General features: G+C 40.5%; 1 protein-coding gene across 3 annotated transcripts in view; it reads left to right on the top strand.

Annotated features, from left to right (window-relative positions):
* Positions 1 to 3919: 3919 nt before the first annotated feature.
* NADK2 (NAD kinase 2, mitochondrial) overlaps positions 3920 to 26883 on the top strand; it is a gene marked incomplete at both ends in the record, with an annotated part of 51405 nt that continues 28441 nt past the window's right edge. For 2 of the 3 annotated variants that reach the window (XM_080719709.1, XM_080719708.1), the window contains 4 exons: positions 4130 to 4417; positions 20886 to 20974; positions 22204 to 22292; positions 23362 to 23443. In XM_080719709.1, the coding sequence (XP_080575835.1) occupies positions 4130 to 4417; positions 20886 to 20974; positions 22204 to 22292; positions 23362 to 23443 (548 nt within the window). Of the gene's footprint in view, positions 4418 to 20885; positions 20975 to 22203; positions 22293 to 23361; positions 23444 to 26883 lie in introns of all 3 variants that reach the window. The other variant, XM_080719710.1, reaches the window with a different exon arrangement.

Below are 26883 nucleotides of genomic sequence, written 5' to 3'. Positions count from 1 at the left end.
TAATAGTTCCTGCAAAATGTTGAACAAACATTTCATATTATAAAATGTAATATATAATATTAAGTGTGTATATATATTTTCCTATAAAAAGTTAAGCTTGCTTTAGATGTGGCTATTACATGGTTGGCTAGGCTCATTCACTAGGAAACACAGCCTCATCTTAGATGGGGTTCAAGTTTGAAATTCAGTAACATTTCCAATTTTTTTTTTAGTTGTTTGAGAATATTTTGTGAAACTGATATTAATCCAGTAATGTCAGGAGTTGTGTTTACTTTTTGCAATGGTAAAATTATACCCAGAGTATTGGTTAATTTTTGACTGCAGACTTGGAGTTAACAAACTGGAATATATGAGGATATTTGAAATTTCTAAGATGATATTTGCAAACTGTGGCATTGGAGTAATTATTAAATTACTAAGGAATGTTTAGCTTGATAAGGATTTGGCATTATAATTTTGTAACAACTAGGGCATTACTGAGATTTCTTAATTTCTACCAATCTAGTGGATATAAAATATCACTTTATTATGACCTTAACTTGTATTTTTCTGATTTTTTAATCAGGTTGAGTATCTTTTCAGGATTTATTCACTGCCTATAATCCTAAGAAATTTTTCTTTATAATTTTGCAAAGCTAATAATTGTCATTTTCTCCTTCTGTTGTTTCCTAGCAATTAAAGGATAAAAGCCAAATTGCTAATCATGATTATAACCCTTTGCATGGTCTTTCCTCTCTGTAACCGTATTTCTTAGTGTTGCCTACCACTCTAGTGATCTTGTTGTTTTGGTACTATGGATTGAACCAAGGGGCATTCTACTACTAAGGTACACCCTCAGCCCTTTTTATTATATTACTTTGAGACAGACTCTCCATAATTTGATGAGGCTTGCTTTGAACCTGTGGTCCTCTGTCTCAGCCTCACAGGTTCTGGATTATAGGTGTGCGTCACCACATCTGGCTCTACATTTTCCAGGAATTCAGAACTACTACTTCGTTGCCTGTATGCTTTTGCTTATGCTGTTTCTTTTGCATAATTCCTTTCTTACTCTTGATGATACTAATACTTTATACATTCTTTAGGAATTCATGACATTTCCAGAAAGCCTTCCCTAATTCTTCTTAGTCTGAATTACACCCTGGCTCCTAAAAATTCTTATAGCACTTTGTCTATAACTATATCACCACTGAGACTTTAGGCTCTTCAACGGCAGGGACTCTTTTGGTTTATCATTTAATCCCCAGCACCTAGCAAGTTCTATTTGGAAAAGTTCTATTCTGTATCAAATAGAACTTGATCTTTATTGATATATGTTGTATGTGTAAAACTCAAGTGATATCTGATAAGAAACTACAAATAAGGATTTGAAGCCCAGTAGAAAGATATGGGCTAAAGGTGTTTATAGTAGCTGAAGTCAGGAAAGGAAAAAAAAGGACTAGTATTTGCCAGTGTTTACTTTGTAATGGACACAGGGCTAGGCATTTGTGCATATATTTACCACTTTACCAGGTAGCTAGCATGTTTTATAAACAAAAAAGTAGGCCCAGAAAGGTTACGCAACTAGTTCAAAGTTCACAAAGCTAATAAATGCTAAAGCTGGGATTTTAACCAAGGTCTTTTAAATTTCAAAACCCAGGCTGTTTTCATCACCTAACACCAAGTAAACTCATTTAGGAGATTGAATGGCGGGGGTAGTGAGTGAAAGAGAGTGTGAGAACAGACAGCTAGACCCTGGAGATGTGTTCAGGAAAAAAACCAAAAAGAGGACAGATAAATGGAAGGGACTGGTGTGCTGGGAGACATAGTAAGGTAGCAGGAAAAATTGATAGCCATTTCAAATGCAGCAGAAAAATCAGGTAACTTAAGGACTGAAGAATGTCTTCTGCATTTCAATCAAATTAGTTTGTAACTTTGGGAATGGCAGCCTCTAGTGAAGTGGTGGGGAAAGCTAGTTTACAGCTGGTTGAGGGGTCAATAGAAGGGAGGGCTGTGGCAAAGCTTAATAAACGGATCATGTTTTCAGGCATCTTAGCTGTAACATGAAGGTAGGCGATATGGAAAAAACTAGAATTTTCAAGGTTCTTTGTTTTAAATTTTTGGAGCTATCATGGTCATGAACATGTTTAAACACCGAAGAGGAAAATACAGTAGGGAGGGAAAATTCAAGATACATATGAAAGGATAGTGCTCAATGAATCAATATTTTTTCAGGCGATGGAAGGAGACAAGATCCAAGTAATGATGATAAAAGGCATATTCCAATGGGATGTCAGTATATATTATGTTTGTAAGTTGGAAATGGGAGAAAGCCAACAATCTGAGTCCTTATCTGTGAAGAAGGAAGATGTCTGAAATTTTGAATGTGCACAACAAAACTCAGACTTTGATCCCAAACAGGTTCTTCCTATTCATTGTTTTCTGCCCTGTTAAATGGGTCGATTAACATTCTCCTACTCATACAGGCTGCAAACCTGAGTGTCACCTGTGACTTCTCTCTTCCTAACAGCTGATGAATTGTTTAGCGTTAGGATAGTAAAAATAGGAAGGACTCTGAGGATGGCCAATTACAGGTTGAGTTACTTCTCACAAGTTTACGGGAGGCTGTTATACTACAAGTTCTGGTCAGAAACAGAACTTAAGTAAACACCTATGAGACTGAATGAACTGTGTATGTCCCCAGTCTAAAATACTGCCCGTGCACAGAAGGCGCTCAAACAACAGAACGAACCCAGAATGCAGGTACTGGTGGCTAAGAATCAAAAGATACACTGAATCGATTTGAGCTTGGTAGAACCACTCTCGTTTTACCTCCTCCTTTACATCCTAAGGCCCAGTAAGATGAAGCAACCGGCCCAAAGTCCAAAAGCTACTTACTGGTCCTGCCAGGACTGCAAAGGGGAAAGAGGGCACCAAAGCAAGAGGACCTAGGAACTGGGGGAAGTAAACACTAAGAAGTCATCGCCACTGGATTCCTCCCTTCTAATAAGAGCTTTTTCTTCTGTTTTCCTTACTCTGATCCTCGCCCAGGGCCTCATCACTTCACTTGTGGCTAGTCTGAGAGTTTTTTTTTTCTTTCTCTGCCTCCCAGTTGACCCAACATTCCAAAGCCAGATCAATAGTCATCAAACACTGCTTTCAACTCATGCCCTTCCGGTTAAAAGCCAACAAAGAACTACTGCCTATAGGAGTAAGTCCAAATGATCAACACTCTTAAACCTTCCCCCTTGTTCTATGTAGTTTTTAAAATTTTATTTAGACAGGCTCCACTGGGCCAGACTCCTCTACCCATGATCCCCAACGTTTTTTTTGAGGCTGCTACTTTCTCCCTCCCTCTGGCTCTTGGGTGGCCCACACTTAGAAGGACCCCAAGCTTGGCTTAATGCTCTGCGGTCCTCTTGTGCTCCTAAACGCCTCTAAACCAAAGGTTCGGCATCTTCATTTTCCATCAGTCACTACAAATTACGCAGCGGGTGCTGGTAGCTTCCTCAACCCCTCGCCCTGCTGTGGACACATCAGCTATCCAATAGGCATGGGTTAAAATGCGCGCACGTGGTTTGCTTTTACAGGTAACCGCGAAAGAAACCCAGCGAGGTAGCGTTAGGCATTTACTTTCCCGCCAGGCGCTTAAAAACCCTCCACACGGCCCCCGCACCGCCCCAGACCGGTTCCAGCAGGATTCCTCGAGACAGCCGCAACGCCAAATGGAATCCCAGCCTTTCCCCCAGCCCCAGCCAATCCTCGAAGCCCTCGCGCTCTGAGGCCGCCTCAGCGGGCTCTGATTGGCTGCCAGGGTTAGGGGCGGGCGAACAGCGGCCGCGGGGCAGGGGATGGGGCCGGAGGGCGGGCCGCGCGCGCGCAGAGGCCACTGCGCAGGCGCCAATGGAGAGGATAAACAAACAAAACCCTCCCGCGGGAGGCCTCCCGCTCCTCCCCGCCCACCTGTCCCCGGCGTGGGCTCGCCGCCTCCCAATCGCGCCGCTGTCCCCGCCCGCGGCAACGTCTGGGCACGTCCCCCTCGCGGCGCGGGCCACGCACGTCCCCGCACTTAACCTCTGCCCGCCCGGCGCGAAGTTCAAGGCCCGGGCGGCGCAGGCGGCGGCCCGAACCTGCAGCCGCGGCCGGGCGGATGATGACCTGCTACCGGGGCTTCCTGCTGCGCGGCTGCCGGCGCGTGGCGGGCGGCCGGGCGGCGCTGCGGGGCGCGGGCGCGCCGGCCTCGCGGGCCCGGCTGGGCGGCGACGGCGGCCGGCGGCAGCTGGGGCACGGGCGGCCGCGCGAGCTGGCGGGCTGCGGCAGCCGCCCCGACGGCGGCTTCTGCCCGTCGCGGGTGGTGGTGGTGGCCAAGACCACCCGCTACGAGTTCGAGCAGCAGCGGTACCGCTACGCGGAGCTCTCGGAGGAGGACCTGAAGCAGCTGGTGGGTCGCGGCCCGGCCGGGCGGGGGCCCGACCTCGGGGGGCTCTGCTCCGCGCCCGCCCTCGCCGTCCGGCTCCGTCCTGGGGCCTGGGCGCGTGTGCGCGGCGGCGGGCGTGGGGCCTCCGGGCCGGGGTTACCCGTGCGCCCGCCGCTCTCAGACCACGGGGACGGGGGCTGCCCGCGATCCCGACGCCCCGGGCGGCTCCGCAGGCCGCCCCGAAAAAGAGGGCCCCGGGCGCGGGAAGGAGGGCGAAGGTCCGGCGGACACACCCCCTTTGACTCCGCAGCTCTGCCAGGCCCGGGCGCCCGTGCGGGCGAGCGCTCTGCGAGCTGGAAGGTGTCACCAGCCTGCTTCAAAGGCACACGTGTCTTCGGAGCTGGGAAGGGCAAGGGAGATTTGACTTGAATATATGTTATATAGAAAGAGCCAAGGGCAAGAAACTCGGTTAATGTAGGAAATAAAAAGTCTACGCGTCTAGTGTAGCTCACGGCCCCCGCGATCGTCTGTGCTAGGAGTGTTATAATTAAGGTCTTGGCCAAGTATCTGAGTTCCGAGGGGGCACCGATTTCGGGCCCGCCCCCTGCCTTTCTGAACATTTTGTTTTTACGTCCTTACTCAGCAACCTTAGGAAATGGAGTGAGATTCTGCCGAGGACGGACGAAGTATCTCGCAACATCTTTAGAAATCTGTAATTATTGGCGCTTTGCACCAAAGACTTTGGAATTAATTGCATATATATAACCATTACCAGTTTAATTTTGTGAAAGAGTAGGCCGCCCTTTCTAAATACCTGGTATGGTTTGTAATCTTCACATTTTGTAGTGACCGCAAAATAAAAAAAAACTTTGCTTAAGTACATAATCTTGTCAGTATTGAAGATCTCGAGATTCTTTGATGGATTAATTGAAGAGGGCCCCCTGCACTCACTGGTGCAAGTAGCAAGTGGGTGCAGGTTTTCTGTTTGAAGGTACTAGTTTATAGAAAACACTTGGAGCCTTTAAAGAGTTAAATCAACGGTTTGAACAGGAGGCTAGAGAAATGTGAGTCTGTTAGTGAAATTGGGGGTGAGTCAGGGAATAAGGTCAGATGAAAGTACATTGTTTCTATTTTGGGAAAGGAGAGTGTTCTTTGGATAGTACTCCTAATTTTGCAAGGTTCACCTTTTAGAAATTGTCAAATACCCATAAACTTTTTTTTGGTGTATGTGGTACTGGAGATGGAACCCTGGGGCATTCTACCTTCGACCTATACCCCTAGTCCTATTTTTTGTTCTTTATTTTTGAAACAGTCTCATTAAATTGCTCAGGAGAAGAAGCCCTCTCTAAGTAGCTGAGGCTGGTGTGAATCTGAGATCCTCCTGTCTCAGCCTCCCAAGTATTGGGATTCCAGGCAAGTGCCATCACACCCGGCTCATAAACGTTTCTTCGTACAATTCTATTGAAACCTCTCTTAGGATACTCAACACCGCCCAATAAAAAGAAAAAATTGAGATACTACACTCAATTGTTATGGTCAAAGAGTATGGGATTGGGTGTCAGAAGCTCTAGGGTCTGGTCTTAGTGGATAACTTGTGTGTTTAACTTCTTTGGGCTTAATGCGTAAAAATGGCATTTTTGCATATTCAGCTTTCAAAGTACTTTCACCTAGTTCAATATGTGAAACGATAGGAGTGGACTAGATATCTTCCAAGGTCCTTTCTAGTGTGGGCATTTTGAAATTCAAGGCCTCAGGAAGGTGGGTGTCATCTGAATTGGGATTAACTCTTAGATCTCTGAACTAGATTGTCACTCATTAAAAAAAAATTTAAAAATGTTGGGAAATCAATAAGTTTTAATCAAACTACCCAGTGTACTCTCCCTGAGTGGAGAAATCCCTAGTAGGTAAATATTTGTCTATTGCCAGATAATTCTGTTTGAAGTAAGAAATCTTTATAACAGATTCTAAAATACAGTTTTATAGTTGTCAAGCAGTAGAATAGTTTTTATTAACAGCTTTACTGGATTAGTTCCTTACTGATATGAATTGTTTTATGTTTACATTAAGGACCAGTGGTAAACAATATAGTAGCATTAGATGTAGCTCAGATCAGATATTAGGAACATGCAAAGAACACTGGACCTTGTGAAGTGGTTTTAACATGGAATTTGTAACAGATGTGGTAAGAACATTAATGTTGTTTGCTATATCGTTGGGATAAAAGGTACTAAAGTGAGTTTGATATAAAAAGAAAATGGCCAAATACTCAAATCTTCTGGCACCATGGCTTCATGTCTGTAGTGTCCTGATAACTTGGTTTCTTGTCAAAGCATTTTTTTTTTGTTGTTTTTTTAATGCAAATGGGTCTCTGTTAGGGTATTTGTTAAAATGCAGATAGCAGATGAGAGCCAGAGTGCCAGTGTAATTTTATATCCGGAAACCTCATGGTTTTCTAACTTTGTGGAAACATAAAAAATGAGGGGAAATATCTTTTTTGGTTGACAAGGCATATACAGAATAGGATTACATCCTTCAAGCTGGGTCGGAGTTTTGACTTCCACTTAATCCTTTATACCAGTTACACTTCTTTCTTTCTTTTTTCCTTTCCTTGATACTGGGATACTGGGGATTGAACCCAGGGTCTATTTTACCTCCCAGCTATACCCATATCCCCATTTTTTATTCTTTATTTTGAAACAGGATCTCACTAAGTAGCTGAGGCTGGCTGCAAACCTGTGGTCCTCCTGTCTCAGCCTCCCAAGTATTGAGATTAACAGTATCGCTACTATTGGATTTAATTATTTCTGTTTATTACTTTCTTGGTAGTTGAGGGGGTGGGGGGAGAGTGCCTTGGATTTTGTTTCCTGAAAACGATGCTGTGGCCTATGTTCTGGCCTTGGGCAGAGAATACTTTGTCATGTGGTATGCAGTAAGTGTGTTGTGTGCAGTATGAGTGCCTATCACATTAAAGAATGATCTGTAGCTGTACCAGAGCCTTTGAACTGAGCCTCACACCTCTAAATCTTCAGATGCAGACACCAGAGTAGCCTATCTAGAAGTGAACATCTGGCCACTTAGCTTCTCAGCTTACAGCTCCTTAGCAGCTCCTCAGTAACATTTAGTCACATAGGAAACTGTTAAAGTACAGGTGCCTGAACCTTAGCCCCCAAGTTTGATTGAATTTGTGGAGAATTCCCAGACGCTCTCTGAGCCACACCCCTAGCATTTCTGACTCTTTGGCTAAATTCCAGGGATCTTCATTTTAACTGGCTCCCCAGGTTTACAAGTGGCTTCCAGGTCACACTTTGAGAAACACTGCTCTAGTTTCCAGTGGTTGTCCCTCTCTTCCTGAACTGGGGCCTGTGTATACCTTTTCAGCTTCATTTCTGATTACTAGTCTTCAACTTCATATTCTGGGGATTTCAAACACCTTTTCCAGTTAGATGTTATGCTGATTTAATATATTTATGAATCAATAGCACATTAAGATGGTCCAAAATGTAAAAGATATGGATGTTATAGAATAAAAAGGATTTTTCTTGATACCTGTCATTCAGTTTCGGTCCCGGAAAATAACGGTTATTTTGTGTTTCCTTTCAGAAATGATCTTATCAGATCAGCAGTTTAATATTCTTTTCCATTGCCTCATCCCTTTTTATTCAGTGATAACACAACATTTGAACTCTTGCATTTTTTTCTTTCTTTCTTTCTTTCTTTCTTTCTTTCTTTCTTTTTTTTTTTTTTTTGCAGAACTGGGGATTAAACCCAAGGACATTTTACCTCTGAGATACACCCCCAACCCTATATTTTTAAATTTTGAAACAGGGTCTCGCTAAGTTGCGGAGGACTCCCCAAGTAGCTGAGACTGGTTGCAAACCTGCGATCTTCCTGTCTTGGCCTCCCAAGTACTGGGGTTACAAGAGTGTGCCACCACGCCCAGATTGCACATTCTGTTAAGTTTTTGTGGAAATTGTCATAAAGAACATTCTTGCTGGGCTTGGTGTCACATGCCTGTAATCCCAGTCCTAGGGAGACAGGAGAATTGCAGGTTCGAGCATAGCCTCAGCAAGTAGTGATTCCCATCAACCTAGTGAGACTCTGTTTCAAAATAAAAATAAAATAGGGCTGGGGGTGTAGCTCAGAGGTAGAATGCTTCTGGAGTCCATCCCCAGTACCAAGAAAAAAAAAATTCTCATATTTTTAATACATGTATGTACACTACTCCATTATGTGCATGCGCCTTAATTAGCACCCAGGTTGGTTTAATTTCTGCTATTAAATTCCTTTTTTTTTTCTTTTTTATGGTGGTACTGGGGATGGAACCCAGAGGCTTTCTACTTCCGGGCTATACTCCCAGACCCATTTTTTTATATTTTATTTGGAAACAGGGTCTCACTAAGTTGCTGAGAACCTCACTAAGTAGCTGAGGCTGGCTTCGAACCAGCGAAGCCAGCTGTCTCAGCCTCCCAAGCGCGGGGATTACAAGCGTGCGCCACCACGTCCGGCTATCAAATACATTTTGCAGTGGACATTTGTTCATGTGTGTAAGACAAGCTCCAAGACAATTATCTAGACGTGGGATTACCAAATTGAAAGGAATGTACATATGACATTTGAATAGGTATTGCCAAATTGTCTCCCTTGAAGATGACACCAGTGATTACTTTCACTAGTAGTGTATGAGCGCATGATTTTTTTTGTAAGTAGATTATCACATTTGAGGATTTTTGCCAACTGCTAGGTAAAAAATGGTGTTTTAGGGTGATTTATCATGCATCTCTGTGGTTTTACTTTTGTAGCCCCCTCTGCTTTGAACACTCTTTCATCCCCCTATTTTGGGGGGGGGGGCTCAGACAGTGCCCCTCCCTCTCTCCAGGTATACAAAGTTGGGCTTAGGTATTCATCATCATGTCTTCATAATACTTATTTGTGATTATTTTCTTCTTGACTGTAAACAGTTTGGGGACAAGAATTTCGTCTTCTCTCCACTTCCCACCCCCACTAAACAAAGGTGGTGTAATTACTTGAAGATGATTTTTAGTTATTTTTTCTCCTGAGGCTGGGGACCAGCTTTCTTCCAGTCCAGGGCCTTATTACCTGCTATTGCTTTTCCAGATGCTAGCTGTCATGAGCTTAAGGCAGAGGTTACCCATGTGGGTTCTTTTAAAGGGGGTTCACCAGATCTTTCCATCTTTTTGCAAATGACATGATTTGAGATCAGCCAAGCACAGAAAGAGAAGGGACATATGTTTTCTCTAATATGCCCAAACTAGGGACTATTAGGAATACCAGAGGGACTCCAGATAATGTAGGGGAAACCTCAGCAAAGTTGAATGGAAGGGTAGGAGACAAAGAAGGCTGAGGTTGACTAATGGAGGAGCTACATTTGAGTATGTGTAAACATATGAACGTAGTATGGTCAACCTGGACACTCATTGTTGGGGGGAGTAGAGGGGCACCAAGCACAGTCTAAATGTATGCCAATTTCAATATGATCCACATAATAAAGGGGATTCACACTCAATGTATTTGAGAAATAAAAGCCTAAAGTGATTTTTATTTGACCATAGGAATTTTTTTTTTGGCAGAAAACATTCTAAATTCTGTGGAATACAATTTCAAAAACAGAGGCTTAAGGTACACTCCTTTCTATAATTACTTGCACATAGGAGACTCACAGGAATGTGAAAGGATTTAATATTACAGGAACTGGAATACCACCATTAACTACTGCAACTTAAAAGCTCTGATGTTTAGGCTTCACTGCGTATCAGTATTATTGGAGGTTTTTATTTATTTTATTTTTATTTTTGTTTTTTGTGGGCCTGGGGAATGGAACCCAGGGGCATTCTACCTCCGAGCTACACCCTCTGCCCTATTTTTTATTCTTTATCTTGAAATAGGATCTCACTAAGTTGCAGAAGGCCTCACTAAGTAGCTGAGGCTGTCTGCAAACTGTGATCCTCTGGTCTCAGCTTCCCAAATGCTGGGATTACAAGAGTGTACCACTACATCCGGCTTGGAGATCTTTAAAAACTGCAGATGCAGATGTATGTGGCCATCCATGATATTGTAAATAATATTTTTCTCACTACGATCACTTTTTCTGTTTTTTTATTCTCTGCCTTTTTTTTTTTTTAATGTTTTTATTGTTTTGAGACAGGGTCTCAATAAGTTGCTCAGACTAACTTCAAACTTGTAATTCTCCTGTCTCAGTCTCCCAAGTCACTGGTGACTGCTACCACTCCTGGCTGGGTTGTATTTTTATTTTATGAAGTAAGCTCTATACTATATTGGTGGGCATTAATATCATAACTAATAAAATATAAGTTGAACTTATTATCAGCAATGAACTTTGTAATATGTAATAGAAATGTCATTTAAAAATATTAGCAAGTGTGCCAGTTATTTTATGCCTTAGAAAAATTATACTATCTTTTCATAGTAGACCACTAGGCATGCATTATGCAGGATATAAAACCATTTCAATAATTGCAAAACATTACAAAACAGATGCATTCAAGGAAGTTGGTTTCACCCAATCGACTTTCTTTTTCTTAAAGTTGATAGGATTATATACTTGGCAATGGCACTGATTTGGTCACTCAAAAATAGATTGCTTTACTGAGATCACTGCAGTGAACTGAAGATTTGTTATTTAACTCTGTGTAGTGTTTTTTTTTTTGTTTGTTTCTTTTTGTTTTTTTTTTTGCTGGTCTAGGGCTGGAATCCAGACGCATTTGACCTCCGAGCTACATCCCCTGCCCTATTTTTTATTCTTTATTTTGAAACAGGGTCTCACTAAGTTATGGAGAGCAAACCGTGATCTTCCAGTTTCCTGAATGCTGGGATTACAAGTGTGCACCACCACACCTGGCTCATGTTTGTTTTTATTTTGTTTTGTTTTGGCTTTGGTGGTACTGGGGTTCCTGGAAGCTCTTCTACCTCCAGGCTACACTCCCAGACCTATTTTATATTTTTGAAACAGGTTCTCTTACTCCAGCGCGGCTGGCTTCGAATCTGCGAGATCCTCCTGTCTCCGCCTCCCAAGCGCAGGGATTACAAGCATGTGCCACCGCGCCCGGCATGTTTGTTTTTTTTAATGATTTTTTTGAGTTACAGTTTTGAAGTTTTGCCTTTCAAGAGTTATTTTTGTGATAGAGAACATAAATTTAAATTTATTACCTACTTTACAAATACTAGTACAGTGTCGCTATTCAGCATCACCAGTGTCCTGGGTGTTTTTTACTTAGTTTGAAGTATCACTTTTAACTGTTCTTCACCAAACCTTTTACTGAGCACTGCCAGCTGCTGGGCATCCTTCTTAGGTCCTTGAGAATCAAGGATGAATACAAAGATTTTTAAGTCTATGGAAGAAATACATCACATGATAAAACTGTAAGTGGTCCACGGGAGTACAAGCAGGGGGAGAAAAATTAAAAAGGACAGGGATAAAGGGAGAAAAAAGGAAACCTTTGATTTTTTTCAACTTTTAAATAGTTTTTTGTTGTTGTTTCAGAAAGTAACAAGATACCTGTATATTCAACTACCTAGATTTAGCATATACTAATATTTTTCTTCAGATTTTTAAAAAATAAAATGTAATAGTTAACATTTACTGGCCTGAAGTTGTTGTACGTACATTCTCATGCATATGTTTTTGTTTTTAATATGACTGTATCCATAGGTATAACATTTTGTTTATGATATATCAGTGATATATTTTAAAAAATATGTTCCCATTCTTTAGAATTTTTTGATTTACTATTGATTTTCTAACTTAGTTATGTTTATATATGTTAATTCATTTTTTATTTAACCAAACAGGTTGCTTATTAAGAAATTAGTAGGAAATAGGAAAAAGCAGCATGCCTTTGAGGCACAGTGGAGAGCCCCAAAATGGAACTCTTCATTGATTCACTTTAAATGAGGTTTACTATTTTATTGTTTGAATAATTTAGTTTGTAATTGTAAGTCAGAATATTTTACATTGTGACTCCATTACTTATACTGCAGGAAGCAACTTAGCCTTGTTACCTACAGTATGTCCTACTTTCTATTTAATTGGAATGCTGGCTGTAACAGTAACCAATTTATGATGTATTGTAAGGGCAGTTTGAAAATCATTGCTCAAATGCCTGGCGTGGCACATGCTTGTAATCCCTGCGCTTGGGAGGCTGAGACTGGAAGATCACACAGGTTCAAAGCCAGCCTCAGCTACTTAGTGAGGCTCTCAGCAACTTAGTGAGACCCTGTTTCCAAATAAAGTATAAAATAGGTCTGGGAGTATAGCCCGGAGGTAGAAAGCCTCTGGGTTCCACCCCAGTACTACCAAAAAAAAAGGAAAATCATTGCTCAAGAGTAAGTTTGTGTTGGAGAAACAGGAAGGACATGATACAAAGGTGTCAATTGTTATGCTAAGAAGTTAGCTTTCTCTTCTAGTGGTTTTCGGACATATATATAATGCCATCCTTGCTGAACTTTTTGGTCTTTCACATAGGAGTGGGGATGCCGAGGGTGAATTTTTCAGAGATTTCAGCATTGGAGAACCACCGCATGAAAGAGACTTTTGGATGGCCATTAGATTGGGGGATGGGAGCTACTCAGATTTTAAAAGAAGTAATTAGTTTAAAGAATCTGAAGACCAGGTAAGAACTGACATGGTCCACAACTCAAGCAGGGACAGTGAGAATGTACAGGACACAGTTTGCCTGTATAACGATTGGGCTCCACCACTGATTGGCTGTGGAGATTCAGAATGAGAGAGTAATTAAGGGCACCAGCTAGGTTTATTCTGTTGTCTGAGGGGTGCAATTATTGACTGATATATGGCATTCAGAGAGCAGATTGAGGGGATATGTATTTAAGTTTAGATTTTCTGGGGGAGAGGTTACTTAGACTACCTGAAAATTGGAGCCTGTACTTCCAGAGAGGCTTGAACCCACGATGGATTTCAAGGTTACTAACTCATGCTTGGTAGGTCAAGTTCCTCGGTGGAGGGCAGGGGGCAGGGAGATAAAGCCAAAGATGTACCTTTGAGCAGTACTGACATTCAAGGGAGGAATTAAACAGAATGTACAAGATACACAGAAAAGAGAAGGAGGGCAAAGTGGAGATGAGGGCCTGGGAGAAAGAATAAGTGGATTAGAAGGGACCCAAGATAAATATCAAGTATCTGAAGAAACCTTTAGGGTTCAGTGCACTAGGCCAGCACTTGATAGGCAAGGACTTCATTTTCTAACTGTTGAAAAGGTGCCACTTACTATTAAGCAGTTTGGAGTAATATTTAGTATGACTTTTAGCTAAGTGTGTGTTTTTAAGGATGTTTAACTTAGGCAAAGTGAGGTTACATATCAAAATGTTATTGTATTAAAAGCTTGTGCATTTCATATGTGTTAATTAAAAAGACATAGCTTCTTCCCTTATTGAGCTTTCATGGAAATTGCATGAAGTAAATATAGTAACACTCAACTGGTGATTGTAATAAATTCAGTTTGGGTCAAGTAAAAATGATAATTGAATCAAACTGTTATATACCATTTAGAAAATAATATCACTATCATATCTGACTTCAAGTGTTTTTTCTTGCTGTGTTGTGTTTTAACATCAGAGTTCTCTTTGTAGAAGAGAGAGATTAACCTGCTTTTTTCAAGGTTTTTTTTTTTTTTTTTTGTGGTACTGGGGTTCCTGGAAGCCCTTCTACCTCCGGGCTATACTCGCAGACCTATTTTTATATTATTTGGAAACAGGGTCTCTGAAGCCAGTGAGGCTGGCTTCGAACCTGCACGATCCTCCTATCTCCGCCTCCCAAGCGCGGGGATTACAAGTGTGCACCACCACGCTTGGCAGCTTTTTTCAAGATTTTGTCGAATAATCTTTTTATATTTTTAATGGAGAGAAGAATTAAGAGGAATTGTTGAAAAATATTAAGTACTAATACCTAATATGGAACATTGTAGAATTGAGGATTCATTCTAAATTTTTTATTTCTTTAACCCTGTAATGGTAGAATGTTTATAAGAATTTATGTGTTCAGTTTTTATCTGATGAATGTATTTTTTTTAAGTTTAAGGTCATATTATTTTAGGGATAAAGTTTGAAGTTCTTCTCAGCTTTTGCATATTATACAGATAAGAGCTGGGAGTGGTGGTGGATGCCTGTAACTTGGGAGGCTGAGGCGGGAGGATTGCAGGTTGGAGGTCAGTGCACAGTAACTTGGACACTGTCTCAAAATAAAAATAAAACATGGCTGGAGGTGTAGCTCAGAGGTAGAACCCCCCTGGGGTTGAACCTTCAGTGCCACCAAATTAAAAATTCTGATTGGTGTGGGTAAGCGATTTTCTTAAATGCTGTATCTCTTCACTGCCTAGTTAGCTAGTTCTTATTAGTGAAGTTCAATAACCCAACTGGCTGGAGCTTGAGACAGTAATTAACATAAGAACTTCTATTCCCTAAATGAATCTCAGCCTGAGTTACTAGAGAATTATTTCACAAGGAATTTGAGTGGGTCTAAGAATGTATGAAGTGACATTTCTGCTCCAGTGCTAAGGACTCTGATTCTAAATGAACTTTATATTTGGAATTTTAGGAATTTTAATGTTCCTAGCAGTCATAAAAAAAAACTCAGTTTTTTTCTCTTAAACTACCCACCCCGCACACAAATTCAATCCCCTTCACTATTTCAAACCAAAGTTTCTATATCTGCTTAAATAGCTTAATTTCCTTAAAGCTGCTGAAAACAAGGATGTAAACATGGAAGTTCCTAAACCACCAAGTAAAATTTACAGGGCTTACCCAGTGAAGTTGATGTCTATTATTCCTGGGTTCATGTCCCATCTAGTTGAAACCCCAGATCATAACGGAAGAGCTAAATGGACTTAAAGTCCAAGGGTCAATTACCCTTAAGTTTTATTTATAGTAAGTCAGAAACAATAAGTTTGGTGAATCTATTCTAATAGACTGATTGTATATTTTAATTAGTTCTCAGTGTCCGTTGCAGTATTCAGTGCCCCACTTAATACATTTGATTCAGGGAATATTTGCTGAATATTTGATTTAGGTAATATTTAGAACACAGTAGTTAGGCAGTCAGACTCAAGTTTAATACATTTAGTTTATTGGAGCTTAATTTCTAGCTTTGTAAAGTATCCACTCCCAAAATGGGATCATGCGAGATAATTACTATAACAAAAAGATACACTGCCCAGACCAATCTGCCTCTGCGCCGTTCTGACCAGGTGAAGAAGACTGGCCTTGTACACTGTTGTCACTTGGACAGGATACTCTGGCATCTGCTGTGCACTGCTGATGCTTTCTGAAACATGCAGCCCCCCCAAAAAAGCGGAGGCATTCTTGAATGAATCTACTCAACAGATACTTATTCAATACCTCGGCCCTGAGGGCACAGTGCCAAACAAGATAAGATCACTGCTCTGCTACCCTCCTGGTACTTAAATAATTGGAAGGAGAAACACATCAATTTAAAAGATATCCACGATAAGCCAGAACTAGTGGCACAAGCCTGTAATCCCAGCATTCAGGAGGCTAAGATAGGAAGATCACTGGTTAGAGGCCAGAGCAAGGTAGTTTAGACCTTGGGGTGGGGTTGTAGCTCAGATCAGAGGTAGAATGCCTCTGAGTTCAGTCTCTGCTCCCCCTTTCCCATACCCAAAATGATTTTAGGCGTGGTGAATGCTATGAAAGAAACAAACAGGTGTTGGTTTTTTTTGGTGTGGGGGGGGATGTTTGGTGGTGAAGGCAGTACCAGCCACTGTTGTGAACAGTGATTAGTGTCTGCTCACACCTCAAGGTAGAGGAGACCCAGTTTGGGCTGAGGGAGGGAGAATATTCCAGCAGGTACTGAGGAAAGAGATTGGGGAGAATGGGCCAGTGAGACTGGTGTGCGGGCTATGAGATGGAAAATCTAGGGAGGAGGATGGAGCGGAAGTCAGGTCAACTTTGAGGGTTGGTAGGGAGCTGGTCCTTTACAAGCTGTCAAGCCAGTGAAAGACATGTGACTCTCAGAAGGGCTGAGAGTAGCCAGCCCCATTAGAGGCCCATGCAACAGTCCAGATGCGAGATCAGAAGTGGTTGTGGTGAAGAGGAAAGATGTGTGTGTGGACCAGATCCGGAGTTTAGCACTTGGATGTGGGAATAAGGGAGAAGAAGGTAACAAGTGTGACTTGATTAAGCAAGAAGTAGGGAATCCTTGGGATAGAACATCAGGGTTTGATAGTAAACATGCTAATTTGAGATGTCTGTTCCACATCCAAAGAAATGTCAGGCAGTTGGGTAAGTTGATGTTCAGCCCTAAAGGGCTCGGGATAGCATTTGGGGATTATAGCTTCCACATGTAGATGTCTTTTAAAGCCTTGAGTTCAAGTAGAGATTGCAGAGGGAAAGCAGGGAAGAAACGCATTCCTTAGGAGGTTAGTGCAGTTTCGGTTAATCCATGGCTGAGCGTGCTAAGTTGATCCAGAATCAGAAATTCTACTTTAAGAGTAGTTTTTTTCAAACTGGATTTGTTGACCAAAGAAAATGAAAAATTACATGGTCATTACCTTTCTTGGTCATGACTTTTTTCCTTTTTTTTTTTTTTTGATATTGGGAATGGAACCCAGGGGCATCTCCGAGCTACCCCCGCAGCCCTATTTTTTAAAGTGGGGTCTCACTAAGTTGCAGAGGGCTTCAATAAGTAGTTGAGGCTGGCCATAAACCTGTTATCCTCCAGTCTCGGCCTTCCAAGTACTGGTATTACAAGTGTGTGCCACCTGCCCAGCATGGTTACTGCTTTCTTTTGAAAAAAAAAAAACAAAACCCACAATTATTGACATTGGCTTGCCCTAAATATAATAAGGCTTATGAATAAACATTAAACTGTTGTACAGGCATTCTAATCTACTATGAGTTATAATCTGTATTTTTACAATAGCCAAATATTCATCTTTTGAACATTCATATATCTTTATAAACTGAAACAAAAACTGTTTTAAAACTTTTATTTTTTGTGGTGCTGGGGATTGAAATGAGGGACATTCTACCTCTGAGCTACACCCCCAGTCCTATTTTATTTTTGTTTTGAAACAGGGTCTCACTTGGTTGATGAGAGTCATAGTACTTGCTGAGGCTGTCCTCAGAATGAGATCTTCCTGCCTTAGTCTCCCAAGTACTGGAATTATAGGCGTGCATTACCATGCCTGGCCAAAACTGTTTTAAAACATAGTATTCATCGACAAAAGACTGGGAAGGTAGAATAAGGTTATATTTGATCTTTTTTTTAAATACGCATTCTTCCAAGTTAAATGTTATCTTTATAATCTATTTATTTTTATTTTTTTGTGTGGGTTTGGGGATGGAACCCAGAAGCATTTGACCTCTGAGCTACACCCCCTGCCCAATTTTTTATTCTTTATTTTGAAACAGGGTCTCACTGAGTTGCAGAGGGCCTCACTAAGTAGCTGAGGCTGTTCAGGAACCACGATCCTCTGTTCTCAGCCTCCTGAATGCTGGGATTAGAAGCATGCATCATCACACCCGGTTAATCTTTATAATCTAAAAAAGATAAACTACAGTTAATCTCTTTGAGTATTTTCTCTAGTGCTGGTTTTGAAGACATAAATTCCTTCAGTTTCTGTTTGTTATGGAAACTTATTTCCCCATCTAATTTGATAGTTTTGCTGGGTAGGAAATTTTTGGCTGGAAGTTGTTTTCTTTCAGAGTTTGAAATATGTTACTCCAGGCCCTTCTGGCTTTCATGACTTGGTTTGGGAAGTCTGAACTGATTCTAATTTGTTTGTCTCTGAATGTCACTTGGCCTTTTGTTTTTGTTGCCTTTAAGATTCTCTGCTTGGCTTCTACATTGGTCATTTTGACAGTTATGTGGCATGGGGAACCTTTACTCTGATCCTGTCTAAAGGGAGTTCTATAAGTTTCCTAGACCTGTGTGTCGACCTCTTGCTGTATGTTTGGAAAAATTTTTGTTATTTCTTTGAAGAGATTATTGATCCCTTTGGTTTCATCTTCTTTTCCCTCTATTGCAATTATTCTTAGGTTAGCTCTCTTAAAATGGGCCCATATTTCTTCAATGTCAGATTCCTGCTTTCTGATTTTTTTTCTTCTAAGTTATAAATTATGCATTCGTGTTTGAAGTGATCATCTTCTAGGAGCGAGATTCTATTCTCCATGTGGTCTAATCGATTGTTTATAGTTTGAATTGAGGCCTTTACTTTAATGATCGCATCCTTTATTTCTTTTAGACTAAATTCTTTTCCAAAGTCCTGTATTATTTCTACAGTTATATTCCTGATTTGTTCTTCTAGAGATCTCTGAATTTCTGTGTTATCAGGTTCTGATATTATGGGGTTGTGGGCATTCATTGCTCTATTGTTGTTCCTCTTTCCCATGATTTCAGAAGTTTGTGCTTTCTCTGGGTTCTTCCCCAGGTCACCACGACTTCACTTAGGGTGCTCTGGATCTCGAGTTTGTTGTAATCTCAGCCGCCACTACTCCTTTACTGGGTCTTTTATCTATTTTGAGTTAATATTTGTATATGGTGTTAGGTAAGGGCCCAATTTTATTTTTTTATGTAGTTATTATTTTTCAACAATATTTAGTGAAAAGATTATTATTTCCTTCACCAAATGTTCTTGGAAACCTTGTCAAAAATAATTTGACCATATATATATATCAAAGTTATTCAGGAAACCAAGCATGGGAAGGAGGGAGGGGGAAGGAAGGATTAGGGATTGGGTAGGGGCTTATTGGGCGATATGTACGTGTTTATCTCCACAAGTTTTTTATTCCATTAAGATGTATGGCTATAATGCACCAATAAAAATTTATTTAGCAACAACAATAAAAAGATAAACTACAAGCTGGATGTGGTGGCAGGTGCTTATAATTCCAGCTACTTGGGAGGCTGAGGCAGGAGAATTGTAAATTCAAAGCCAGTGTAAGCAACTTAGCAAGGACTTGTGTCAAAATAGGGCTGCAGGGGATATAGCTTGGTGTTTGTCATGCATATGCGGCCCAGGGTTCAATCCCCAGCACCAAATAAAGTAAAATACACAGTGAAATTACTGTGTAAAAATTGTTTTTACCTGTGATTTCCTACTTGATTAAATGGATATTCACTGCATATATTTATACCTGTCTCTCAACATTTTACTTTGAATTATTTAGAAGACATATTAGTGGTAAGATAGTTTATAAAGTGTTCTAACCAACTAGGAAAAATAACTGTTGAAGAGTATATGTCTATATATCTACAAGGTATTCTTTCTCAAGGAGCTAGTCAGCCTGTTCGATTGCATAAGGTAAGTTCCAAACGGAGTTCCTAAATCTGAATGTAAGAGAGCAAATCCAAGTGGGATAAAGGTCATTTTATTGAGTGTAGAAGTATTAGTTTGTAGCTGGGTCTGGTGGCTACACACCATAGTCCCAGGACTAGTGAGGCTGAGACGGGAGGATCACAGGTTCGAGGACAGTCCTAGCAAGTAGTAAGATTCAGTAACCTAGTGAGACCCTGTTTCAAAACAAAACAAAACAAGAAAAATGGTCTGGGTATGTAGTTTGGAGGAAGAATGCCCCTGGGCTCAATCCTCCCAGTACAGTGCGTATGTGTGTGTGTGTGTGTGTGTGTGTGTGCACGGTTGTCTTGTTTTCATGTAACATGTTAAAAAGTCATTAAAAATTTTAAAAATTATATAAAAATGTAAATTTTGTGGGGGTCGGTGGAGGGGGCTTATAATCCTGGCATTTGGAGGTGGAGACCAGAGGATCCTGGTTCATAGACAGCCTCAGCTACTTGGCAAGGCCCTTTGCAACTCAGTGAGACCCTGTTTCAAAAACAAAAAGAATGATTTTTTTTCCCCACTGAGATGACTACAATGAACCAATAAAAATTTATTAAAAAATAAAAATGTCAAAAAAATAAAAAGACTAAAGCAAATAAGGCTGGGGGTGTAGCTCAGAGGTACAGTGCCCCTGGGTTCCATTTCCAGTACTGCCAAAAAAAAAAAAAGCAAATTTTGTGATCTTGATGACATGATTCAGAAAACTTAATGCCATGTTTAGTATTAAAACCAGATTATGAGTTGGGCATGGTGGCACATGCTTGTAATCCCAAGTGCTTGGGAGGCTGAGACAGGAGGATCACACAGGTTTGAAGCCAACCTTGGCTACTTAGTGAGGCTCTCAGCAATTTAGTGAGATCCTGTTTACAAATAAAGTATACCAAAAAAAATGTGTTTGGGAGTATAGCCTAGAGTTAGAAAAGCCCCTGGGTTCCACCCTCAGTACCACCAAAACAAAACAAAAACCCCCAAATTATGCCTTTTTTGAAATCAGGGTTTCTAGTTCAATTTAAGCTTGTAGGTTTCACAGGTAGTCATTAAAATGTACTTTTAAGAAAATTATTGGAAAGCTTTTAAAAGGCTTTTAAAAGACATCATATGTAATATAGCAAAAATATATTTCTTTTATTTTGAAACAGCTTGCATTGAAAGGGTCTAGCTACAGTGGACTTCTCGAACGGCATCATATTCACACCAAAAACGTAGAGCATATTATAGATAGTTTACGGTAAGTCTGGGATTGGGTCCTGGGAGGTATTTTATATTCAGGACTTCCAGTTGTTATTTGGTACTAGCAGCCAGTGCTTAGATTTTCAGTAAAGATTGTCTATTAAAAAATAATTTTTAGGATATTATGTTGAAGTTAATGGATCTAATTTTATAGCTTCTTAAAAGGAAATATTTCTTGTACTTTGAAGTTTCACAGGTATTTTTAGTTCTTTGGTTTTATAGTACCGTTTCTGCAAAGAATTCAATACATAGTAGGCTTCAATTGAATGTGTAAAATTTTCTTTCTTAGAATAGTAGATTATATGGGTAGTTTATTCAAATATTATTTGAGTATCTGAAAATTATTAAAGAAACAAGTTTGGGGCTGAAAGCAGTTGTTGGATAAGTTTATATATGTACAAGGGAATCAGGATGAGGACATGCAAATTACAAAGTATTGTAGTCTGAGACAGGATTACAGGTCCGTGGCCAGCCTCAACTGCTTAGGCCCTCTAACTTAGTGAGAACCAGATTCAAACTAAAGAATAAAAAATAGGGCTGAAGGTATAGCTTGGAGATAGAATTCCCCTGGGTTCAATCCTTAGTACCCTAAAGATAAAAAAAAAGCACTTTAGTTGCTATTCAGTGTCTGCTACTCAGTGAACACTTAATGAATATTTACTAAATCTCAAATACTACTATCTATTTGGTTTTAGAAAATTGTGTCTCAAGTTTTAATGTTATGAACTTTTTTTTTGTGTGTGTGTGGTACTGGGGTTCCTGGAAACCCTTTTATTTCCGGGCTACACTCCCAGACGTATATTATACTTTTTTTTTTATAAAATTTGGAAACAGGGTCTCTTAAGCCAGCGCGGCTGGCTTCAAACCTGCACGATCCGATCCTCCTGTCTCTGCCTCCCAAGCGTGGGGATTACAAGCGTGCTCCACCACGCCTGGCATGTTATGAACATTTATATAATAACATATTTTATCATCAGAAAGAATAGAGCAAAATCTTGACCAATGTTATTATTTGCTAGGGGTTATAAAGAATACTTTTTAAAGCACTTGGCGATTTAGTTAATTTAGTTTCTTCATATGCCTCCTGACGTGTCATAGTTAATTGGATGTTGTGATTAGATGAAAAGGAAGCTAATTTACAAAGTTGCATGTAAATTTACTTGTCTTAATAATCTGCTTCTCATTATATGTGGAAATTTTATAAAGTCTTGACCTTTTTTATCCTAGGAAAGAAGGAATTGAGGTTCGTCTAGTAAAGAGGAGAGAATATAATGAAGAGACTGTTCGATGGGCAGATGCTGTGATAGCTGCTGGAGGTAACTGTAGTAATGATGTTGGGATGTGAAAATGCTCTTTAACACACATTCTGTCCAACTGTGCTGGAGTCTAGCTGTTTTGAAGCCTGCATGCATTGTCTTACCAGAAGACTAAATTTTTTGATTTTTAGGTTAGTTTTAAAGCAGATTGGTTTTATGTAATATTCTATTTTTATAGCAAAAGATGTTAGTATGAGGTTAGGTGTATATTTCTGTGTGTATATCTAAAAGTATGCTTTAAACTTTAAGTAATTCGAGGGATTACTTGTAACTGTATTTTGGTTTGGTTATGCCAGTTTTAAATAAATCCTGATGTTGATAGCACAGCATGGATAGATTCTGTCCCTCATTGGCCCCAGTATACTTACGATCTTCTTTCCTCCTGAACTTCATTGTTGTTACCATTCCTTCTAAAGCTTTAAATTGACAGCAGTTATTAGAAAGATCTGAAGGAAGTCTGGCACTTGGGAATATGTTCTTATTTAAATAATGTATGGATTTGGATTGATGTTACAGGAGAAGGAAAGAGAAGTTGGGTTAGAGTAATGGTTTCCAGCTGGGTGACAGTACTGGCATCTACTGGGTAAAGACCAGGGATGCTTCCAAACATTCTGCCATGCACAGGACAGCCACCTACAGGAAGGTAGTTTTTTGGCAAGATGTCTTGCCACTGTTGACATTCTGCATTAGCGTGGCTGAGATAACACAAAAGTGTAATAGGAAGGAAGGTGTAGACTTTGGCGGTCAGAAGAAGGTGGGGTGTAATTGTTTAAACAAAAGTACTAGTTTTCAAAATCCTGTAAAAAACTCACTTAGAGCTTGGTGTGGTGGTGCAAGCCTGTAATCCAATACTTGGGAGGCTGAGACAGAAGGATCGCAAGTTCAAGGACAGTCTCAACAAGTAAGAGACATCAACCTAGTGAGACCCTGTTTAAAAAAAAATAGGGCAGGGAATGTAGCTCAGAGGTAGAATGTCCTTGTGCTCGGTCCCCTGTACCACAAAAAACAACACACCACCACTGGCTGTATAACAGAGGCTGGGTATGTCTTGTCTTCTTATGTCGCTTAGGTGATGGCACAATGCTTCTGGCAGCAAGTAAAGTCTTGGATAGACTTAAGCCTGTCATAGGGGTAAACACTGATCCGGAACGGTAAGGAAGAACATGTTCTTTTTGTGTGCTTGGTTTGTGGCGTTTTTTTTTTGCATGTTACACATACAGACATTTCTGCTTTGCTTTGTATACTATTTATGATAAGTCTTAAAATTTGAAAACTATTCTCTATTTTCATCCCTGTATTCATACTGCTAGGCTCTATTGATGGATTTTTCTTTGGTGCATGATGTTTAAGTGGAAGCATTCTTTCTTTGAAATTTTGAATGTAGAATGAATCACAGTTGTCTTTACATTGTAGTCGTTTTTGAGAACAGCTCTGATTTTTAGCTCAGGCATAGAAGTGTGTGTGTGTGTGTGTGTATGTGTGTATGTGTGTATGTGTGTATGTATGTATGTATGTATGTATGTATATATGTGTGTCTTGCTGGTACTGGTGATAAGAAATTATGCTATGTGAGGGACCAGTCTTTACATTTAGCTTCCCAGGTAGTCTGGGAATAGGAACTGTGTCAGCATGGACCTAAGCCCTTGACCAGGTGAGTGTTGGGACCATTGACACTGCTGAAGAGGGATTAGTTAATAATAATGATGATCTTCTGTTCTTGGTTATGGCTCTCATTTTCTTTCCTGCTTTTGCTTGTATTGATTTCTCTGGGTGACTTCAGAATTGCTTCAAGAATGGACTTCTCCCAGACTGTTGTTTTTCCTTTTTTTTTTTTTTTCTTCTCTGGCTTCACTGATATTTGCCCTTATTCTGTTCACAGCCATGACCATACGTGGACTTCATGATCATCTGGAATCTTCCCATCTCTCCAATCTTAATTCCAATCTGACTGCAGCTGCCTAACAGCACTTCTATTCCTTCTCATCTTCCATTACATCTGCCCTTTTACTGTCAGTTTTTATAGCCCTTCTTTTTTCTTCATTGAGTGCTTTTACTTTGTTTATTTTCTTGCCAGTTTCTCAAATATTGTTTTCATTATCTTTTCAAAACTAGATCAGTCTGTCATCCTTTCTACTCTTCTATCAGCATTGGAAAAGTCATGCGGGGAAGAAAGGATTATAGGAACTTGGGCGTGGTGGCACTTCGAGCTCTTAGTCTCCAGCACTTAGAACAGTCCTTAAGGTTGGCCCTGCGCTTCTTGATAGCCGTGGTCATTCTCCTCTCCACTCCCTGTGATGGCTACTTCAGGAGCGGCTGGTCACCTGTCGTGTCCGCTTTGCATCCTTATTCTTGCTTCAGCAAGCCTTCCATGTTCTCACAGTGGACATGAAAACATCTCAACTTTTCTCCCACTTTCAGAAAATCTTGTTCTATCATTGGTTTCTTTTTTCCTCTTTCCTTTTGCACCCTATTCCTTTTAGCTTACAGTCTTGTTTAAGGCTCCTATTTTTTTTATTTAAATTTTTAAATTTTTTATTTTTTGGTGGTACTGGAGGTGGAACCCAGAGGCTTTCTACCTCTTGACTATACTCCCAGACCTATTTTTATATTTTATTTGGAAACAGGGTCTCACTAAGTTGCTGAGAGCCTCACTAAGTAGCTGAGGCTGGCTTCGAACCCGTGCGATCCTCCTGTCTCAGCCTCCCAAGCGCGGGGATTACAAGTGTGCATCACCACGCCCGGTTAAGGCTCCTATTTTTCAAGAAAATTTTATAAATCCTTTACCCTGCCTCTTTCTCTCTCTCTCTCTCTTATCATTCTTTTTGTCCTTTTATCCCCAAGCTTGGTGTGTCCACTTCCTCACCACTCAGTATCTCTAAATGTTTGCAGACTTTTCTGGATTTGCCCTTGGCCAGTTCATTGACATTGCGTTAGCCATAAGGACCAGTGATATCCTAGACACTGAACGTTTTAGTCCTCTTCTCGACTCCTGGGAAGTGTCTAGTGCTTACCGTTCTCTTGTTGTAGCTACACTTCATTGGCGTTTTTGACATTCTTATCTTTTAATCTCTGTGACCACTTCTTTGTCCTTCTCTTTTGAAGGATCTTCCATTTTGGTCACTGGTGTTTTCACATATTGTGGTCTGGGCCATCTTTTTTCTGCTTCATTCTCTATATCATTTTCTTGCTTCCATTCATACCCTTAATCTCTTCTCACTGCATCCAACAATAATACTCTATAGCTTCTGTGCTCAGAATCTTGCAGGGACTCTCCATCCAGCTCAGAATAGGATCTAATTCTGAGTTAGGTGGTGAGTCACCTGGGATTTATAATTTTAGCTGAGAGTCAATCCAGAACAAACTGGGGGAGGGGGAAGGGGGTATAAGTCACTTTCACTGTGACTTTCAAGGCTCTACATTTTCTGGCTTCTGGCTCTTCTTAGTCCTTATCTCCTATTAGTTTTCCTTTTATTCATGATATAACATATTGGCCTTTACTTGGATATATTAGAAAAGCAACATATTGTTGGGCATGGTGGTGGGTGCCTATAATCCCAGTACTTTGGAGGCTGAGACAGGAGGATTGCAGATTTAAGGCCAGTCTCAGTAACGTAGTGAAACCCTGTTTCAAAACAAAATAAAAAAAGGGCTGGAGATAGAATGCTCCTGGTTTCAGTCCCTAGTATAGCACACACACACACACACAACATATCTACAAATGATCTTTTTTCTCAGTCTTTTTTTTTTTTTTTTTTTTGGTCTGGTGGTTCTGGGGCTGTAACCCAGGGGCCTTCTACCTCCGGGCTACACTCCCAGACCTATTTTATATTTTATTTGGAAACAGGGTCTCTTAAGCCAGCTGAGGCTGGCTTCGAACTTGTGCGATTTCTTAGTCATTCTTGATGAATGGAATTATGTTGAAACTGACTTTCTCTTTCTTACCCCATCATAAAACTGCTGCTAAGTTCTAGGAATCCTGTCTTTGAATCCATTTCTTGCCATCCCTTTGCCACTACAGATAGCTTAAATTATTGCAATGACTCGCAGTCTCTTTCAAGCCCATGTTTTACATTTTGCCTGTCTTTTTTTTTAAGTGCAAATCTGACCTTTAGGATAGTTGCCAATTCCTTAGTTAACAGATAAAATCTTTTACTGTCTGTTTCTTACCTGCTTTTCTAGTTTCCCCTATCCTTATATACCCACAGGCACTCTGTATTCTTCAGTTGTAAAAAAAATGCATACATGTATTGAAACCCTTCTAGGAGCAGCCTGGCATCCTTCCTAAAGGCATAGAGCAAAACGTAACTGTATTTGAGCATCTGCAGCGCCATGCTTGGAGGCGCAGTCTGGGATGGTGAGAAGCTTTGTGACATAAGGTAGTACGTGATTTGAAAGAGTGAGTGAGAGTTCTCCAGAAGGTCCAGGTTTTGCTCATATTTGTGTGTGTGTGCTTCTTCCAAGAGCGCCCTCATGTTTACCTTCAGCCATTCCTTCAAGATCAGTGTAAAAATTCACTTCTAGCTGGGCGTGTGGCGCACGCTTGTAATTCCAGTACTTGGGAGGCTGAGACAGGAGGATCACACTTTTACCA

The sequence above is a fragment of the Muscardinus avellanarius genome (genome assembly GCF_963383645.1).
Source record: "Muscardinus avellanarius genome assembly, chromosome: 1".
Classification (NCBI taxonomy): Eukaryota; Metazoa; Chordata; class Mammalia; order Rodentia; family Gliridae; genus Muscardinus; species Muscardinus avellanarius.
This window is presented reverse-complemented; position numbering and strand designations above follow the sequence as displayed.